This window comes from Mobula hypostoma, chromosome 16 (genome assembly GCF_963921235.1).
Source record: "Mobula hypostoma chromosome 16, sMobHyp1.1, whole genome shotgun sequence".
Classification (NCBI taxonomy): domain Eukaryota; kingdom Metazoa; phylum Chordata; class Chondrichthyes; order Myliobatiformes; family Myliobatidae; genus Mobula; species Mobula hypostoma.
In genome coordinates this window covers 67150909-67166891 of record NC_086112.1, presented here as the reverse complement: position 1 = coordinate 67166891, position 15983 = coordinate 67150909, and the positions used below count along the sequence as shown (strand labels likewise).

The following is a 15983-nucleotide window of genomic DNA, read 5'->3' as shown; positions in this document are numbered from 1 at the left end:
ATAAATGCCTTGCAATATCTCATACACTGCCAACTGGATCATTTTTGATGACATCTTATTCCATTAGGTAATTTGAATTAGAGAACAGATCCTTAAATGTATTGATAGTGAGGTAACGTTCACTTGTTTGGTCCACCTTTCACAGTGCGTGTGCAACTTCATGAAGGACTTGGGTCCTGCCAATTCTACATTAAACTCTTGAACTATTTGAGTTCATCACTGACTGCCTGGTTGAGGGTTACTTGGGTTGCTCATTCACTTTGAGTTATTTTCACACTGAGTTGTTCTCACTTGCCTCCCTCCATTATGACTAGGCTGTCTAGTTCTTCCTCCACCTGACTTTCCAACAAATATGGCACAGAATGGTGATTGTAGAAACATAGAAACATAGAAAATAGGTGCAGGAGTAGGCCATCTGGCCCTTCGAGCCTACACCGCCATTTCTTATGATCATGGCTGATCATCCAACTCAGAACCACGCCCCAGCCTTCCCTCCATACCCCCTTACCCCCGTAGCCACAAGGGTCAAATCTAACTCCCTCTTAAATATAGCCAATGAACTGGCCTCAACTGTTTCCCGTGGCAGAGAATTCCACAGATTCACCACTCTCTGTATGAAGAAGTTTTTCCTAATCTGGGTCCTAAAAGGCTTCCCCTCTATCCTCAAACTGTGACCCCTCGTTCTGGACCTCCCCAACATCGGGAACAATCTTCCCGCATCTAGCCTGTCCAATCCCTTTAGGATCTTATACGTTTCAATCAGATCCCCCCTCAATCTTCTAAATTCCAACGAGTAGAAGCCCAGTTCATCCAGTCTTTCTTCATATGAAAGACCTGCCATCCCAGGAATCAATCTGGTGAACCTTCTTTGTACTCCCTGTATGGCAAAGATGTCTTTCCTCAGATTAGGGGACCAAAACTGCACACAATACTCCAGGTGTGGTCTCACCAAGGCCTTGTACAACTGCAGTAGTACCTCCCTGCTCCTGTACTTGAATCCTCTCACTATAAATGCCAGCATACCATTTGTCTTTTTCACCGCCTGCTGTACCTGCATGCCCACTTTCAATGACTGGTGTATAATGACACCCAGGTCTCGTTGCACCTCCCCTTTTCCTAATCGTCCACCATTCAGATAATAATCTGTTTTCCTATTTTTGCCACCAAAGTGGATAACTTCACATTTATCCACATTAAATTGCATCTGCCATGAATTTGCCCACTCACCCAACCTATCCAAGTCACCCTGCATCCTCTTAGCATCCTCCTCACAGCTAACACTGCCACCCAGCTTCGTGTCATCCGCAAACTTGGAGATGCTGCATTTAATTCCCTCATCCAAGTCATTAATATATATTGTAAACAACTGGGGTCCCAGCACTGAGCCTTGCGGTACCCCCACTAGTCACTGCCTGCCATTCTGAAAAGGTCCCGTTTATTCCCACTCTTTGCTTCCTGTCTGCTAACCAATTCTCCACACACACCAATACCTTACCCCCAATACCGTGTGCTTTAAGTTTGCAAACTAATCTCCTGTGTGGGACCTTGTCAAAAGCCTTTTGAAAATCCAAATATTCCACATCCACTGGTTCTCCCCTATCCACTCTACTAGTTACATCCTCAAAAAATTCTATGAGATTCGTCAGACATGATTTTCCTTTCACAAATCCATGCTGACTTTGTCCGATCATTTCACCGCTTTCCAAATGTGCTGTTATCACATCTTTGATAACTGACTCCAGCAGTTTCCCCACCACCGACGTTAGGCTAACCGGTCTATAATTCCCCGGTTTCTCTCTCCCTCCTTTTTTAAAAAGTAGAGTTACATTAGCCACCCTCCAATCCTCAGGAACTAGTCCAGAATCTAACGAGTTTTGAAAAATTATCACTAATGCATCCACTATTTCTTGGCCTACTTCCTTAAGCACTCTAGGATGCAGACCATCTGGCCCTGGGGATTTATCTGCCTTCAATCCCTTCAATTTACCTAACACCACTTCCCTACTAACATGTATTTTGCTCAATTCCTCCATCTCACTGGACCCTCTGTCCCCTACTATTTCTGGAAGATTATTTATGTCCTCCTTAGTGAAGACAGAACCAAAGTAATTATTCAATTGGTCTGCCATGTCCTTGCTCCCCATAATCAATTCTGTTTCTGTCTGTAGGGGACCTACATTTGTCTTTACCAGTCTTTTCCTTTTTACATATCTATAAAAGCTTTTACAGTCTGTTTTTATGTTCCCTGCCAGTTTTCTCTCATAATCTTTTTTCCCCTTCCTAATTAAGCCCTTTGTCCTCCTCTGCTGAACTCTGAATTTCTCCCAGTCCTCAGGTGAGCCACTTTCTCTGGCTAATTTGTATGCTTCTTCTTTGGAATTGATACTATCCCTAATTTCCCTTGTCAGCCACGGGTGCACTACCTTCCTTGATTTATTCTTTTGCCAAACTGGGATGAACAATTGTTGTAGTTCATCCATGCAACCTTTAAATGCTTGCCATTGCATATCCACCGTCAATCCTTTAAGTGTCATTTGCCAGTCTATCTTAGCTAATTCACGTCTCATACCTTCAAAGTTACCCCTCTTTAAGTTCAGAACCTTTGTTTCTGAATTAACAATGTCACTCTCCATCTTAATGAAGAATTCCACCATATTATGGTCACTCTTACCCAAGGGGCCTCTCACAACAAGATCGCTAATCAACCCTTCCTCATTGCTCAAAACCCAGTCCAGAATAGCCTGCTCTCTAGTTGGTTCCTCGACATGTTGGTTCAAAAAACCATCCCGCATACATTCCAAGAAATCCTCTTCCTCAGCACCTTTACCAATTTGGTTCACCCAATCTACATGTAGATTGAAGTCACCCATTATAACTGCTGTTCCTTTATTGCACACATTTCTAATTTCCTGCTTAATACCATCTCCGACCTCACTACTACTGTTAGGTAGCCTGTACACAACTCCCACCAGCGTCTTCTGCCCCTTAGTGTTACGCAGCTCTACCCATATCGATTCCACATCTTCCCAGCTTATGTCCTTCCTTTCTATTGCGTTTATCTCTTCTTTAACCAGCAACGCCACCCCACCTCCCCTTCCTTCATATCTATCCCTCCTGAATATTGAATATCTCTGAACGTTGAGCAGTCATCCCTGGTCACCCTGGAGCCATGTCTCTGTGATCCCATCTATATCATAATCATTCATAACAATCTGCACTTTCAATTCATCCACCTTATTACGAATTATGATATAAAGGATTGACATCCGGTGTATGTACAAGAAAGCCTTGTACAAAGACATCTTTGCATTTGTGCCTGGAAGTTCAAGGCGTGCCTATAGGAGGAGAAAAATTCCCTACTTCAGCACTGGATTATATGCGGCAGGAATAGCCAGTTCTGGCACAGACATAGGAAGCGAGTTAGCTAAACTAACGTATATTCAGAGACGGGATTTTCCACCTACTTTTTCCTAATCAGAGGATGCTTGCCTAACTGTTTCAGTAAGTTCAAAAGATTTCTGTTGCCAAGTCATGAGATTGCAGAAGGAAAGTGTAATATGCAAATTAACAAGCTATATGCAAATATTGACTACAGTTATATCCAGTGGAGAGAAACTGTGAATCATGCTTTATGTACCCAGGGAGAATTGCTGCCGCGTGCCACTAATTAATTTATGAAAGTCATTTGATGAACGTACACTGTAGTGCTATACTGATGGATATTTATTTTTTGTGGGAAACAATTGTTGGGATACCATGTACAATTCCTTCACTGAGGTCACTTATTAGAAAATGGCAGCTATGCCTCCTGTGATTTTCTGTCTAATGTGGTCTATTTTTTGATGAATGCACACACATTCTACAAGCATGTTTTCATTAAAATGTATTTGCTAAGAGAAATGCTTAAAGAATATTAAAATTTATTTCCCTCTCTGTTTGAAGCATTTGATATCACCAACTCAGCTCCGGCTGAACTATCTAAACATGCTGAGTAACCTTCGAACTTACGGAGGGAAAACTTTTCATGCAACGCTGATGGTAGGTACAAAATAAGGCTCAAAAGATTCTTTTAAATCTTGTTCAAGATCTATTTTTCTAATTAATACGGTTTCTTCAGTTGCAGGACAGAGAATCATTTATTACATTGCTGGTAGGAGCAAAGTATGGTATCAGCCAGATAATTAACAGCAAGCTCAACATTATGAACCAGTTAACAAACTTCAACAATATCAGGAAGCTGGAGTTGACCTTTGAATGTGACAGGATCAGCATGGTAAACATCTACCTAGAGGATATGAAGGTAAAGAATACTTCCTTGCCTGAATTTGGACAACAAATGCCATTCAATATACCTGTCGTGCCTGTTTCCCATTAAGTCTTGCACAATATTCTCGAATCTTCAGTTCTTCACACGTTCCCTTGTTGCACTTAGATCTTCTGAGCACATCCTTACCCTTGCAGTTACATGTATGCATTGGCCATCATTTCATAGTCAATTCATCCCCAGAAGAGTCTAAAGAACAGAGCTAAAATAGAACAAACAATAGACAATTTATAATCTGATGAGGAAAAGAAGGTCCTTGATTTACCTGTACAACTAAAGATAAAGATATCCTTTAACCCATTCTTAAACCCATTCCTCTTAGAAAACCTTCAGATGTTCAGTCAGTACTTTACTTGCTAGTTGTTGAATCCAATCCACTCGGATCGAATTCAAAGGATTAGCTCTCTTCCAGTTGATTACATTTACCTTTGCTTGTTTCTCGTTCAGTCTCGGAGCTACCCTAAACCAGACATCGGCTCACGTGGCTAATGCTGTACTGCAGATGCTTCCTCCCTGTGACTGGAAACAACCCGAGGCAGACAACACACACCTGAGGAATTCCGCCTACCTTGCTCAACGCTTGTTACTTTCCAGTCAGTGTGAGAATGGTCTGATCTATGGGGTTGTGAAGGTCTAGCAGGCCCTGGTTCGGCTGCTTGGCCCGATATCAGAATGCAAGAGTTCCCATTTGAGCCAGCTTTGGGGATGAACCAAGCCGCTGCGTTTGAAGTTAAGAACCACGAAGCCACGATTGAGGGCTGGCTAATGGCAGAAGGAGAGCATCACTTTAAAAACTAGCTCTTGAACCAACCCCTTTGGACACCACCTGCCCATCTGCGGAATAGTCTACACTTCCTATATTGGTCTCATTAGCTTCCTCAGAATCCTGAACCAAGCAGAAGTAGGACACCTTTTATCCCAAGGACTTCATAAGAAGGGTGTTGATGATGGCAGCCTAGAAATTCTAATTCAGATAGAGATGTGGTGGCATTTTATGGACTGTGGGCTGGTGCTTCACATCAGATTTACACACAGAATGCCAGATTCTCCAATACTGAGCATGACTTTCAAGGCTGCATAAGCATCTGCATTAACTCCCACTATGGATGGAGCTCTTAAAATGGCAGCTCTCAGTGGGTATCATCACTTTAAACAAAGGAATGCTTAACTTCAGGTTTTGACTGGAGAGAAAATTTGGAAATGGGAGAGAGCACCTTGCCTCTGCGTTATGGCATCCCAGGATGGCATGTGGTCTACTGATTGCTTATTTCATGGGGAGCTCCCCAGGAGCAGCTCAGATAAGCATGGTCACTTTATCTTTAACGCGAACTACTCTGCTCTCCTGTTCGCCTGCTCTGCCGGCCAAGATTTGTGCTTTACTGTTGCAGCAGTGACATCAGGACTGTTGTGTTCATTGATCAGAATTATTGCTGCACGTCCTGCAGTCGTTGTGCATAAACACAATCCTTTCACATTTCATGCATGGAAGTGCTGAACCCATTTCAGTTTCCAATTTACTTGCATTAAAAAAGCATGGAGCTATTGAATTTATAGCTCACAATCACTAAAGCTTTCTCTTTTGAGACAAGTAAACAGCAGGGCTCGCAGATTACAATATATATATTTTAGAAATATTCTGATAATTTCTTCACAAAGGAAAACACAAAATATTTCTGAAATAAACAATATTTGTTATGCATATTTCACACCACCCCAAGTCATTTCAAAATGAATGACACGCTTTTGAAGTATGGCTGATAGTATAATGTAAAAAACTGCAGCGGTGAATTTGCGCATAGCAGGAGTATGCAAACTGGAAAGGAACTTCTGACTACAGGCAAGATACTGAGGGATGGCTGACACATAAAAACTTCGAACAATTCCATAAGACCATAACACATAGGAGCAGAACTAGGCCATTTGGTGCATAAAGTCTGCTCCGCCATTCAATCATGGCTGACCCATGTTTCCCCCTCCTCAGCCCCACTCACCGGCCTTCTCCCCATAACCTTTGATGCTGTGGCCAATCAAGAACCTATCAATCTCTGCCTTAAATACACCCAATGACCTGGCCTCCACAGCTGCCTGTGGTGACAAATTTCACAAATTCACCACCCTCTGGCTAAAGACGTTTCTCTGCATCTCTGTTTTAAATGGACACCGCTTTATCCTGAGGCTGTGCCCTCTTGTCTAGACTCTCCCACCATGGGAAACATCCTTTCCACATCTCCTCTGTCTCGGCCTTTTAACATTTGAAAGGTTTCAATGAGATTCCCCCCACCCCATCATCCTAACTTCCAGCAATTACAGGCCCAGAGTCATCAAACATTCCACATATGATGACCCTTTCATACCCAGAATCATCCTTCAGAACCTCCTCTGAACCCTCTCCAATGCCAGCACATCTTTACTTCAATGAGGAACCCAAAACTGTTCACAGTACTCAAAGTGAGCCCTCACCAGTGCCTTATAAAGCCTCAGCATCACATCCCTGCTTTTATATTCTAGACCTCTTGAAATGAATGCTACCATTGCATTTGCCTTCCTCACCATCAACTCAACCTGCAAGTTAACCTTTAGGGTGTTCTGCACAAGGTCTCCCAAGTCTCTTTTGCATTTCAGCGTTTTGGATTTTCTCCCCATTTAGAAAATAGTCTGCACATTTATTTCTTCTACCAAAAGTGCATGACCATTGTTACGTACCCCGTAACTGGGTTGCCAAACCAGCAGAAATGGACCACTTAGTTGGAGTCTGGTTTAACAGAAACTAATAAAGTTTTATTAAAGAAATAAGTAACACAGTACTCTAATCGTAAGGATATAAATGCAACAGGTTAGCAATGATAAAACACACCTGTACACAGAACTAGGGTAATAGGAATCAAACCAAGCTCTATTGCAGTCTAGGGGTAAAATGATCAGTCTCAAGTGACGCAGAGTTCTGTTCAGCTTAGTACAGTTCGCAGTAATCGCTGTTGTGCCGTTGGAGAGAGAGAGAGAGAGAGAGAGAAATGCAAATTGGATTCAGCAGACCTTTGATCTTCACAGGTGGTATTGGGCGGACCCTTTTATGTCTTCTGTGGTCACCGACTGTGACCCCTCCATTCCGGATACGACCGTTCTTCCGCGGTGAACCCGGCACCCAGGCAAGGGGGGGGGGACACACAACAGGTTCCCATCGATTGTAGCCTTTCACCCTGTGTGTCTATGGTCGGTTCCCTCGAACCAGACCTCCAACTCTCACCAACTTGTGGGGGCCAACCGCTCTTCCAGGGTCTCGTTATCTCGTGATCTCTTGGTGTGTGTCGTGCCTTAGTGAACCTGTTCTTTTTATCCCCCTGCTGGGGTATCGCCTATCCATTAAACTTCAAACAGTTCGGGTTCAAAGCAACCGGTCTGTCAATATTCTGAAGTGTGTTTCTTTCTCGTTAATCTCTCTCTTCTCTCTTACTAGCATTTTGAATGTTTCTCCATTGTCTCTCTTATCTCTCTCATCAGCATCAATCCTCTGATAACTTGGTTTGTCATCACACCATGCATTTTCCAACACTGTATTCCATTTGCACTTCCTTGCCCATTCTCCTAATCTGTCTAAATCCTTCTGCAACCTTCCTGTTTCCTCGACTCTACCTGCCCCTCCACCAATTCATGGCGGTTGCGGGAAATACGGTTTGTAGAAGACCTCCTTCCTCCAATGACACTGGTCGAGCCTAGCCTGAATTCACTGATGAACTACAGCAACCTTTATCCAACTCTACTCTCAGCCTTTTACTGACAGATGTAAAATACTCATTAACTGAAATAGAATTCACTCAATAGGATTTCTCATGAAGACAACAAGTCTTCTCCACAATTTCCACAAAGCATCACACAATCCATAGAAAATCCTGGTTCAAAACTTCAAGGAGGAAAGATGGATTATGACCAGAAAATTCAGGAAATAAAAATAACAGCAGGCTAAAAAGGTGGCTACAACAGCCTGATAGATAGATGCTAATCCGACAATTTGTTAGATGTTAGTCTAACAAAGTAAAACACTGCACTTCCTTATCTCTCATTAGAAACAGGAATGAATGCAGCAGAATGCATCTGGCCGTTGGCTTGAGGCTAACATGTCCCTGCTCTGGGGAAGATACATTATCCAGCTGAATTCAATTGTTCTCAGATTTCAGTGGAGCAGTGAGTGAGGGAGTAAGAACTTTCGATTTTCCTAAGCTGTTATCTTCCACTGATACCCTGCTGTAAAATGCAGGGATGAAGTGACTGAAAGAACTGGGAAACAAGCCCATGGCACAAGGTTTGTGTTTGTACAGTTCCTTGCTTCTCTGAGGGAGCAGGACACCATCTGAACTGAAAAGGAGATAACTTTTTTCATCACTCATCTGGTAGTTTGGGAAAATGTCCTTTTATGATAGTTTCCCCTTTGCCTTTTCATCTGAGGGAACTGGTGTCATCCAGCAAGGATCCCATGCTTTTGCCAAGGGATATATGACCCATTAAGTACCCCTGGTATCTTGGGACCCTAAAATAAGATAACAGTAAGTGATCGTCGGCCTGCTGCTGGACGCGTTGTTTCATACGCTCGTGTTCGTGTACAACTCTGGGTTCCAGTAAACTCGCTGTTGTAGGCAGGAGCGTGTGTGTGTGGTGATTCATCAAACACTGGGCAGGACTCGTGCTGAGCCCTTGCGAAGGTGTGTTGCGATGGCCTAGAAGTGCGAGGTAGGGATCTGCTCGCAATTTGTTCCTCTTTGTGAGGATCTGCTTAGGTGTTTTAACTGCTGATTCAGCTTTTCTGTCAAATTTGATAGCATATCTGTCAAATGCAGCTAAAATCTTTGTGAGGTCTTGGCCTTCAGCCTCATCTGCGATCACAAAACTGTTATAGACCTCAAGTCCTGATGGTCCAATTGTCTGTAAAAATAATGCCATCTGGTACGCTGGAACCTGTTTGTGCAGTTGTGCTATGACGCTGTAGTTAGTCCACATCTGCTGCCATGTCTTCCATCCGTCTATCACTTCCAGAAGCATGATAACCGTCAATTTGCCTGTCTTTCAGGGCTCTACTCCTGTAGTGTGCCAACCACCTGCCATGTCATCTGCGTTTTGCTTGCATTTCATCCATCAAGTGTAAGGACTGGTATCCACTTCCACTTGTTTATCTGCCTAAAGCTGGCGATAGCATAATGCTCGCTGGGTTATCACATGCTAGCTGTGGGTAGTACTATGTACTATCATATTCCTTGCAGACCAGCATTGATTTATGCCTGTTAAAGGCATTTCTGATGTACTTACTTACTGCCCACTAGGTCACTGGCATTCAGGGCAGTAATTTAGATCCTCCATCTCGGGTGGCTTCCTTCATATCAGTAGCTTCCTTTTGATTTTCACTACTGTCACTCATGGATGGAGACTCAGGAATACTGTCACACTCAAGTGCAGAACGATTCTTCATTGCTGCTTCCGTAACCGTTTTGTTTTATCGGTCAGGTTGCTAGCTCTGAGCTGAACACCCTGGAGGACCAGTGAACCACTCTTAGTCTGGCTTCTACCCTTTGACCTGTTTGGCATGGGTAACCCTACCAAGAGCCAAAGCATAAAGCCCTGACTCCAGCCAACACAGCTCTCTGGGTCATTGAGGCTCGCAAGCCTTCAAACCATGACAAGTTTGTGGTCCTCTTCAGGATTTCTGACATAACCACCGTCTATTGCCCATCACAAATTGCCATTAAGAAGATAGTGATAAGCTGTATGCTAGGACCATCACGGAACCATTAACTGTTGAACTTTGAAGCAATTGCTGTTTCTATTGTTCCATTCTTGAGCATTTTTTCATGAACACCATCTTTTTCAATCTCCTATTCTTGCATTTCTTGACAGTTTTTATTTTCTCTGCTGACTTTTATTCTGATTACAGAACTCTTCACTTAATTATACGGCAAATGTCATGGCTCTATTTAAGACCAAAGGGAGAAAGGAAACAGGTAGCTATGAACCTGCCAAACATACTGTCATTATTTGGAGAGATACTGGCATCTCAATGAAGGATGTGATATTAAAAAAATTAAAGATAATGTCATGACTGAGCAGCAATATGGATTTAGCAAAAGGAAATTGATTGAGATTTGGGGATCTATTGCAATAAAAAGATGAAGCAGTGGATGTCATGCATTTGGATTTCCATAAAATCTTACATGGGAGGCTATTGAACTAGTTTAGAACAGATGCAATCAGGGGTAAATATTATCATGAACTGAGAGTGAACCAAAATAGAAATTAAAGAGTAGAACATAGAACAGTATAACACAAGAACAGGCCCTTCAGCCCACAGTGTTGTGCTGGACCAATCAAATGGCCAATTAATCTCTTCAACCTACACAATGTCCATATTGTTCCATTTTCCTCACACTCATGTGCCTATCCAAACATCTCTTCAACGGCTCCAATGGTTCTGCCTATACCACCACTCCAGGCAATACATTCCAGGGACCTCTGTGCAAAAAACTTGCCCCTTACATCTCCTTTGAAGTTACCCTCTCTCACCTTAAATGCATGCCCTCTGATATTAGACATTTCAACCCTGGAAAATAGATACCGTCTGTCCACCCTGTCTATGTTTCTTACATCTTGTACAATTTCCCCTCAACGTCTGCCACTTCAGAAAAAGTTTGTCCAACCTCTCGTTATAGTACATGCCCACTAATCCAGGCAGCATCCTGGTAAACCTCTTCTACACCTTCTCCAAAGCCTCGACATCCTTCCTTTAACAGAGCAACAAGAACTCTGTGCAATACTCCAGATGCAGCCTAACCAGAGTTTTAGAAAACTGCAACATAACTTCCTGACTTTTGAACTCAATGCCTCGTCTAATAAAGCCAAGCATGCAATATGCCTTCTTAACCACCCTGTCGAACTGTGCAGTCACCTACAGGGAGCTATGAACTTGGACCCCAAGATCCCTCTGTTCATTGACTCTGTTAGGGTCTTGACTTAACAATGTACTGACTCTTTACATTTGACTACTAAGGAGCAACACTTTACATTTGGCCAGGTTAAACTCCATCTGCCCTTCCTTTACCCACATCTGCAACTGATTTATATCCTGCTGTATTCTTTGCCAATCACCTATGCTATCCACAGTACCACCAATCTTTGTATCGTCTGCAAACTTATTAAGCCACCAACCTACCTTTCCATCCAGGTAATTTATATACTAAACATCACAAACAGCAGCTGTCCCACCACAGACCACAGGCTCCAGCTAGAATAAATCCCTTCATCTACCCTTGGTCTTCTATGGGCAAGCCAGTTCTGAACCCAAACAGCCATGACCTCACGCATCTTGATCTTCTGGATGAGCCTCCCATGAGGGACCTTGTCAAGCACTTTACTAAAATCCATGTAGACAATTTCCACAGCTCCACCTTCAACTCTCACTCTCGTCACTTGGTCAAAAACTCAATCAAGTTAGTAAGACATGACTTGCCCTGCACAAAGCTGTGCTGGCTTTCCCAAATTAGGTCATGGTTTTCCAAATGCTCATAAATACTATCCCTAAGAATTCTCTACAGTAACTTCCCAACTATTGATGTGAGCCTCACCAGTCTATAGTTTCCAGAATAATTCTTGGTTCCTTCTTGAATAATGGACCAACATTAGCTACTTGCTAATCCTCTGGGACTTTGTCTGTGGCTAGAAAGGGCATGAATATATTGGTCAAGGCCCCAGCAATCACTTCTCTTGCCTATCTCAATAACCGGTGGTATATCCCATCAGGCTCTGATATCTTATCCAACTCTTTAAGATACCCAATACGACCTCCTCCTTTACCCAAGCATACCACTATGCTTGCACTGATCTACCTATCCTCCATATCCTTCTCCTTGGTAAATACTGATGTAAAGTACTCGTTAGGGACCTCACCCACATCTTCCACACCCAAGCAAATGTTCCTCATTCATCTTTGAGTGGTCCTACCCTCTTCCTTGTTATTCTCTTGCTCTTGATGTATTTATAGAATTCTTTTCTAGCTCCTCCTGACTTTCTGAATTCCCTCCTTCAGTTCTTTTCCAGCTTCTTTCTAATCCTCAAAGCCTCTGTTTGATTCTAATATTCTAAGCTTCATACACTTCTCCTTTTGCTTCTTGACTAAATTCATCACCTCCCTCAACATCCAAGGTTCTCTTACCTCGCCACCCTTGTCTTTCCTTCTAACTGGAACATGCCTGCCCTGCACTCTGTACAGTTGGTCTTTAAACACCTTTCACATGTCAGACGTTGACGTGCCCAAAAACAGTGGTTCCCAATTAACACTCCCTAGCTCCTGCCTGATGCTTTTGTAGTTTGCCCTGCTCCACTTTAATACTCTCTTACAAGGTCCATACTTATGCTTATCAATAGCTACCTTAAAACTTAAAGGAGTTATGGTCAGTATTCCTTAACTCCTCACCCACTGAGAAGTCGGTCACTGGGCCAGGCTCATTACCCAACAGCAGGTCCAGTACAGTTCCTCCTTTTGTTGGACCAACTACATAAGAAACTCTCCTGGATGGACCTAACAAATTCTGCTCCATCTTAACATTTTGTACTAAGAAGGTCCCAGTTTATATTAGAAAAGTTGAAACTCCCCATGACAACAACCCTGCTGTTTTAACATCTTTCCTCAATCTGCCTGCATATCTGTTCCTCAATGTCCCGGTAGCTGTTGGACCCTTCCCTTTTTGAGATCTACCCATACTATGGTTCTTATTCTGTTGTGGATTTACTGAGTTTGCCCAGAAGAAAGTGAATCTTCAGGGATGTATATGGTGACATGCTTGTACTTTGATATAGACAGTGGATGAACCCTTCAGGATATTCCCTCTGAGTGCAGTTGTGATATTGTCCCTGATTAGTAGTGCAACTCCACCTTCTCTTTTTACCTCCTTCTCTAAGTTTCTCAAACATCAAAACCCTGCGACATAAAGCACCCATTCCCATCTCTCTCTCTCAGCCAAGTCTCTATAATGACCACATCATCATAGTTCCGTGTACTGATCCATAATCTAAGTTCATCGCCTTTACCCACAATACTCATAGCATTAAAATACACACACTTCAAAACATCCATCCCATTGTATCTGTTACTTTGCTCCTGCCTGTTTTCACTGGTGCTGACATCGAACTTCCTCTCCATCCCTCCACTTTGTGACCTAGTGCTTTAGTTCCCATCTCCCTGCCGAGCTAATTTAAACCCTCCTGAGTAGCACAAGCGAACCACATGACCAGGTTATTGGTTCCCCTCCAGTTTATGTTTCAAAGGAGAGGTGAGGGGCAAGTATTTTACACAGAGGCCCCTGGAATGTGTTTCCTGGAGAGGTGGTATAGGCAGAAACATTGGAGCCTTCAAAGAGATGTTTAGATAGGTGCATGAGCGTGATGAAAATGGAAGAATATGGGGTTAACTCTGCCCCAGGAAGGGTTCCAATGATCCAAGAACCTGAAACCGTGCCCCCAATACCCATTCTTCAGCCACTCATTCATCTGTACCATCATCCAATTTGCTACGTTCTGCAATTCCAGAAACCAGTGGAAAGAAAAACACAGGGAGCCAGCGTGGCGTCTGCTTAGCTTCTTGTTTGACGAAGCGTGCACATAGACATATGACATGCTGGCGTAATGACATATACCACTCCTGTATTTTTATATATAACTCATATTCAATTATGTAAACAAACAAACAAACATAGAAAACCTACAGCACAATACAGGCCCTTCGGCCCACAAAGCTGTGCCGAACATGTCCTTACCTTAGAAATTACCTAGGGTTACCCATAGCCCTCTAATTTTCCATGTACCTATCCAGGACTCTCTTAAAAGACCGTATCGTATCCACCTCCACCACTGTTGCCAGCAGCCCATTCCACGTACTCACCATTCTCTGCGTTTAAAAAAAAAACTTACCCCTGACATCTCCTCTGTACCTACTTCCAAGCACCTTAAAACTATGGCCTCTTGTGGCAACCATTTCAGCCCTAGGAGAAAGCCTCTCACTAGCCACACGATCAATGCCTCTCACCATCTTATACACCTCTATTAGGTCACCTCTCATCCTCTGCCGCTCCAAGGAAAAAAGGCCGAGTTTACTCAACCTATTCTCATAAGGCATGCTCCCCAACCCAGGCAACATCCTTGTAAATCTCCTCTGCACCCTTTCAATGGTTTCCACATCCTTCCTGTAGTGAGGCGACCAGAATTGAGCACAGCGTTCCAAGTGGGGTCTGACCAGGGTTCTATACTCCCAAACTCAATCTCATGATTGATGAAGGCCAATGCACCGTAAGCTTTCTTAACCACAGAGTAAACCTGCACAGCCGCTTTGAGTGTCCTATGGACTCAGACCCCAAGATCCCTCTGATCCTCCACAAAGCCAAGAGTCTTACCATTAATACTGTATTCTGCCATCCTAGTTGACCTACCAAAATGAACCAATACACACTTATTTGGGTTGAACTACATCTGTCACTTCTCAGCCCAGTTTTGGATCTATCAATGTCCTGTTGTAACCTCTGACACCCCTCCAAACTATCCACAACACTCCCAACCTTTGCGTCATCAGCAAAATTACTAACCCATCTCTCCACTTCCTCATTCAGGTCATTTATAAAAATCATGAAGAGTAGGGGTCCCAGAACAGATCCCTGAGACACACCAATGTCACTGACCTCCATGCAGAATATGACCCATCTACAATAACACTTTGCCTTCTGTGGGCAAGCCAGTTCTGGATCCACAAAGCAATGCCCCTTTGGATCCCATGCTTCCTTACTTTCTCAATAAGCCTTGTGCGGGGTACCTTGTCAAATACCTTGCTGAAATCCATATACACTACATCTACTGCTCTACCTTCATCAATGTGTTTGGTCACATCCTCAAAAAATTTGATCAGTCTCGTAAGGCACAACCTGTCTTTGACAAAGCCATGCTGACTATTCCTAATCATATTATGCCTCTCCAAATATTCATAAATCTTGCCTCTCAGGATCTTCTCCATCAACTTACCAACCACTGTAGTAAGACTCACTGGTCTATAATTTCCTGGGCTATCTCTACTCCCTTTCTTGAATAAGGGAACAACATCCGCAACCCTCCAATCCTCCGGAACCTCTCCTGTCCCCATTGATGATGCAAAGATCATCACCAGAGGCTCAGCAATCTCCTCTCTTGCCTCCCACAGTAGCCTGGGGTACATCTCGTCCAGTTCCAGTGACTTATCCAACTTGATGCTTTCTGAAATCTCCAGCACCTCCTCTTTCTTAATATCTACATGCTCAAGCTTTTCAGTCCACTGTAAGTCATCCCTACAATCGCTAAGATCCTTTTTCATAGTGAATACTAAAGCAAAGCACTCATTAAATACCTCTGCTATCTCCTCCGGTTCCATACACACTTTTCCATTATCACACTTGATTGATCCTATTCTCTCACATCTTATCCTCTTTCTCTTCACATACTTGTAGAATGCCTTGGAGTTTTCCTTAATCCTGTCCGCCAAGGCCTTCTCGTGGCCCTTTCTGGCTCTCCTAATTTCATTCTTAAGCTCCTTCCTGCTAGCCTTATAATCTTCTAGATCCCTATCATTACCTAGTTTTTTGAACCTTTCGTAAGCTCTTCTTTTCTT

General features: G+C 43.1%; 1 protein-coding gene across 1 annotated transcript in view; it reads left to right on the top strand.

Annotated features, from left to right (window-relative positions):
- LOC134357497 (FERM and PDZ domain-containing protein 1) overlaps positions 1 to 15983 on the top strand; it is a 99920-nt gene that overhangs the window by 63814 nt on the left and 20123 nt on the right. The window contains exons 8-9 of the mRNA XM_063069122.1: positions 3943 to 4038; positions 4118 to 4300. Coding sequence (XP_062925192.1) covers positions 3943 to 4038; positions 4118 to 4300 — 279 coding nt within the window. The remainder of the gene's footprint in view (positions 1 to 3942; positions 4039 to 4117; positions 4301 to 15983) is intronic.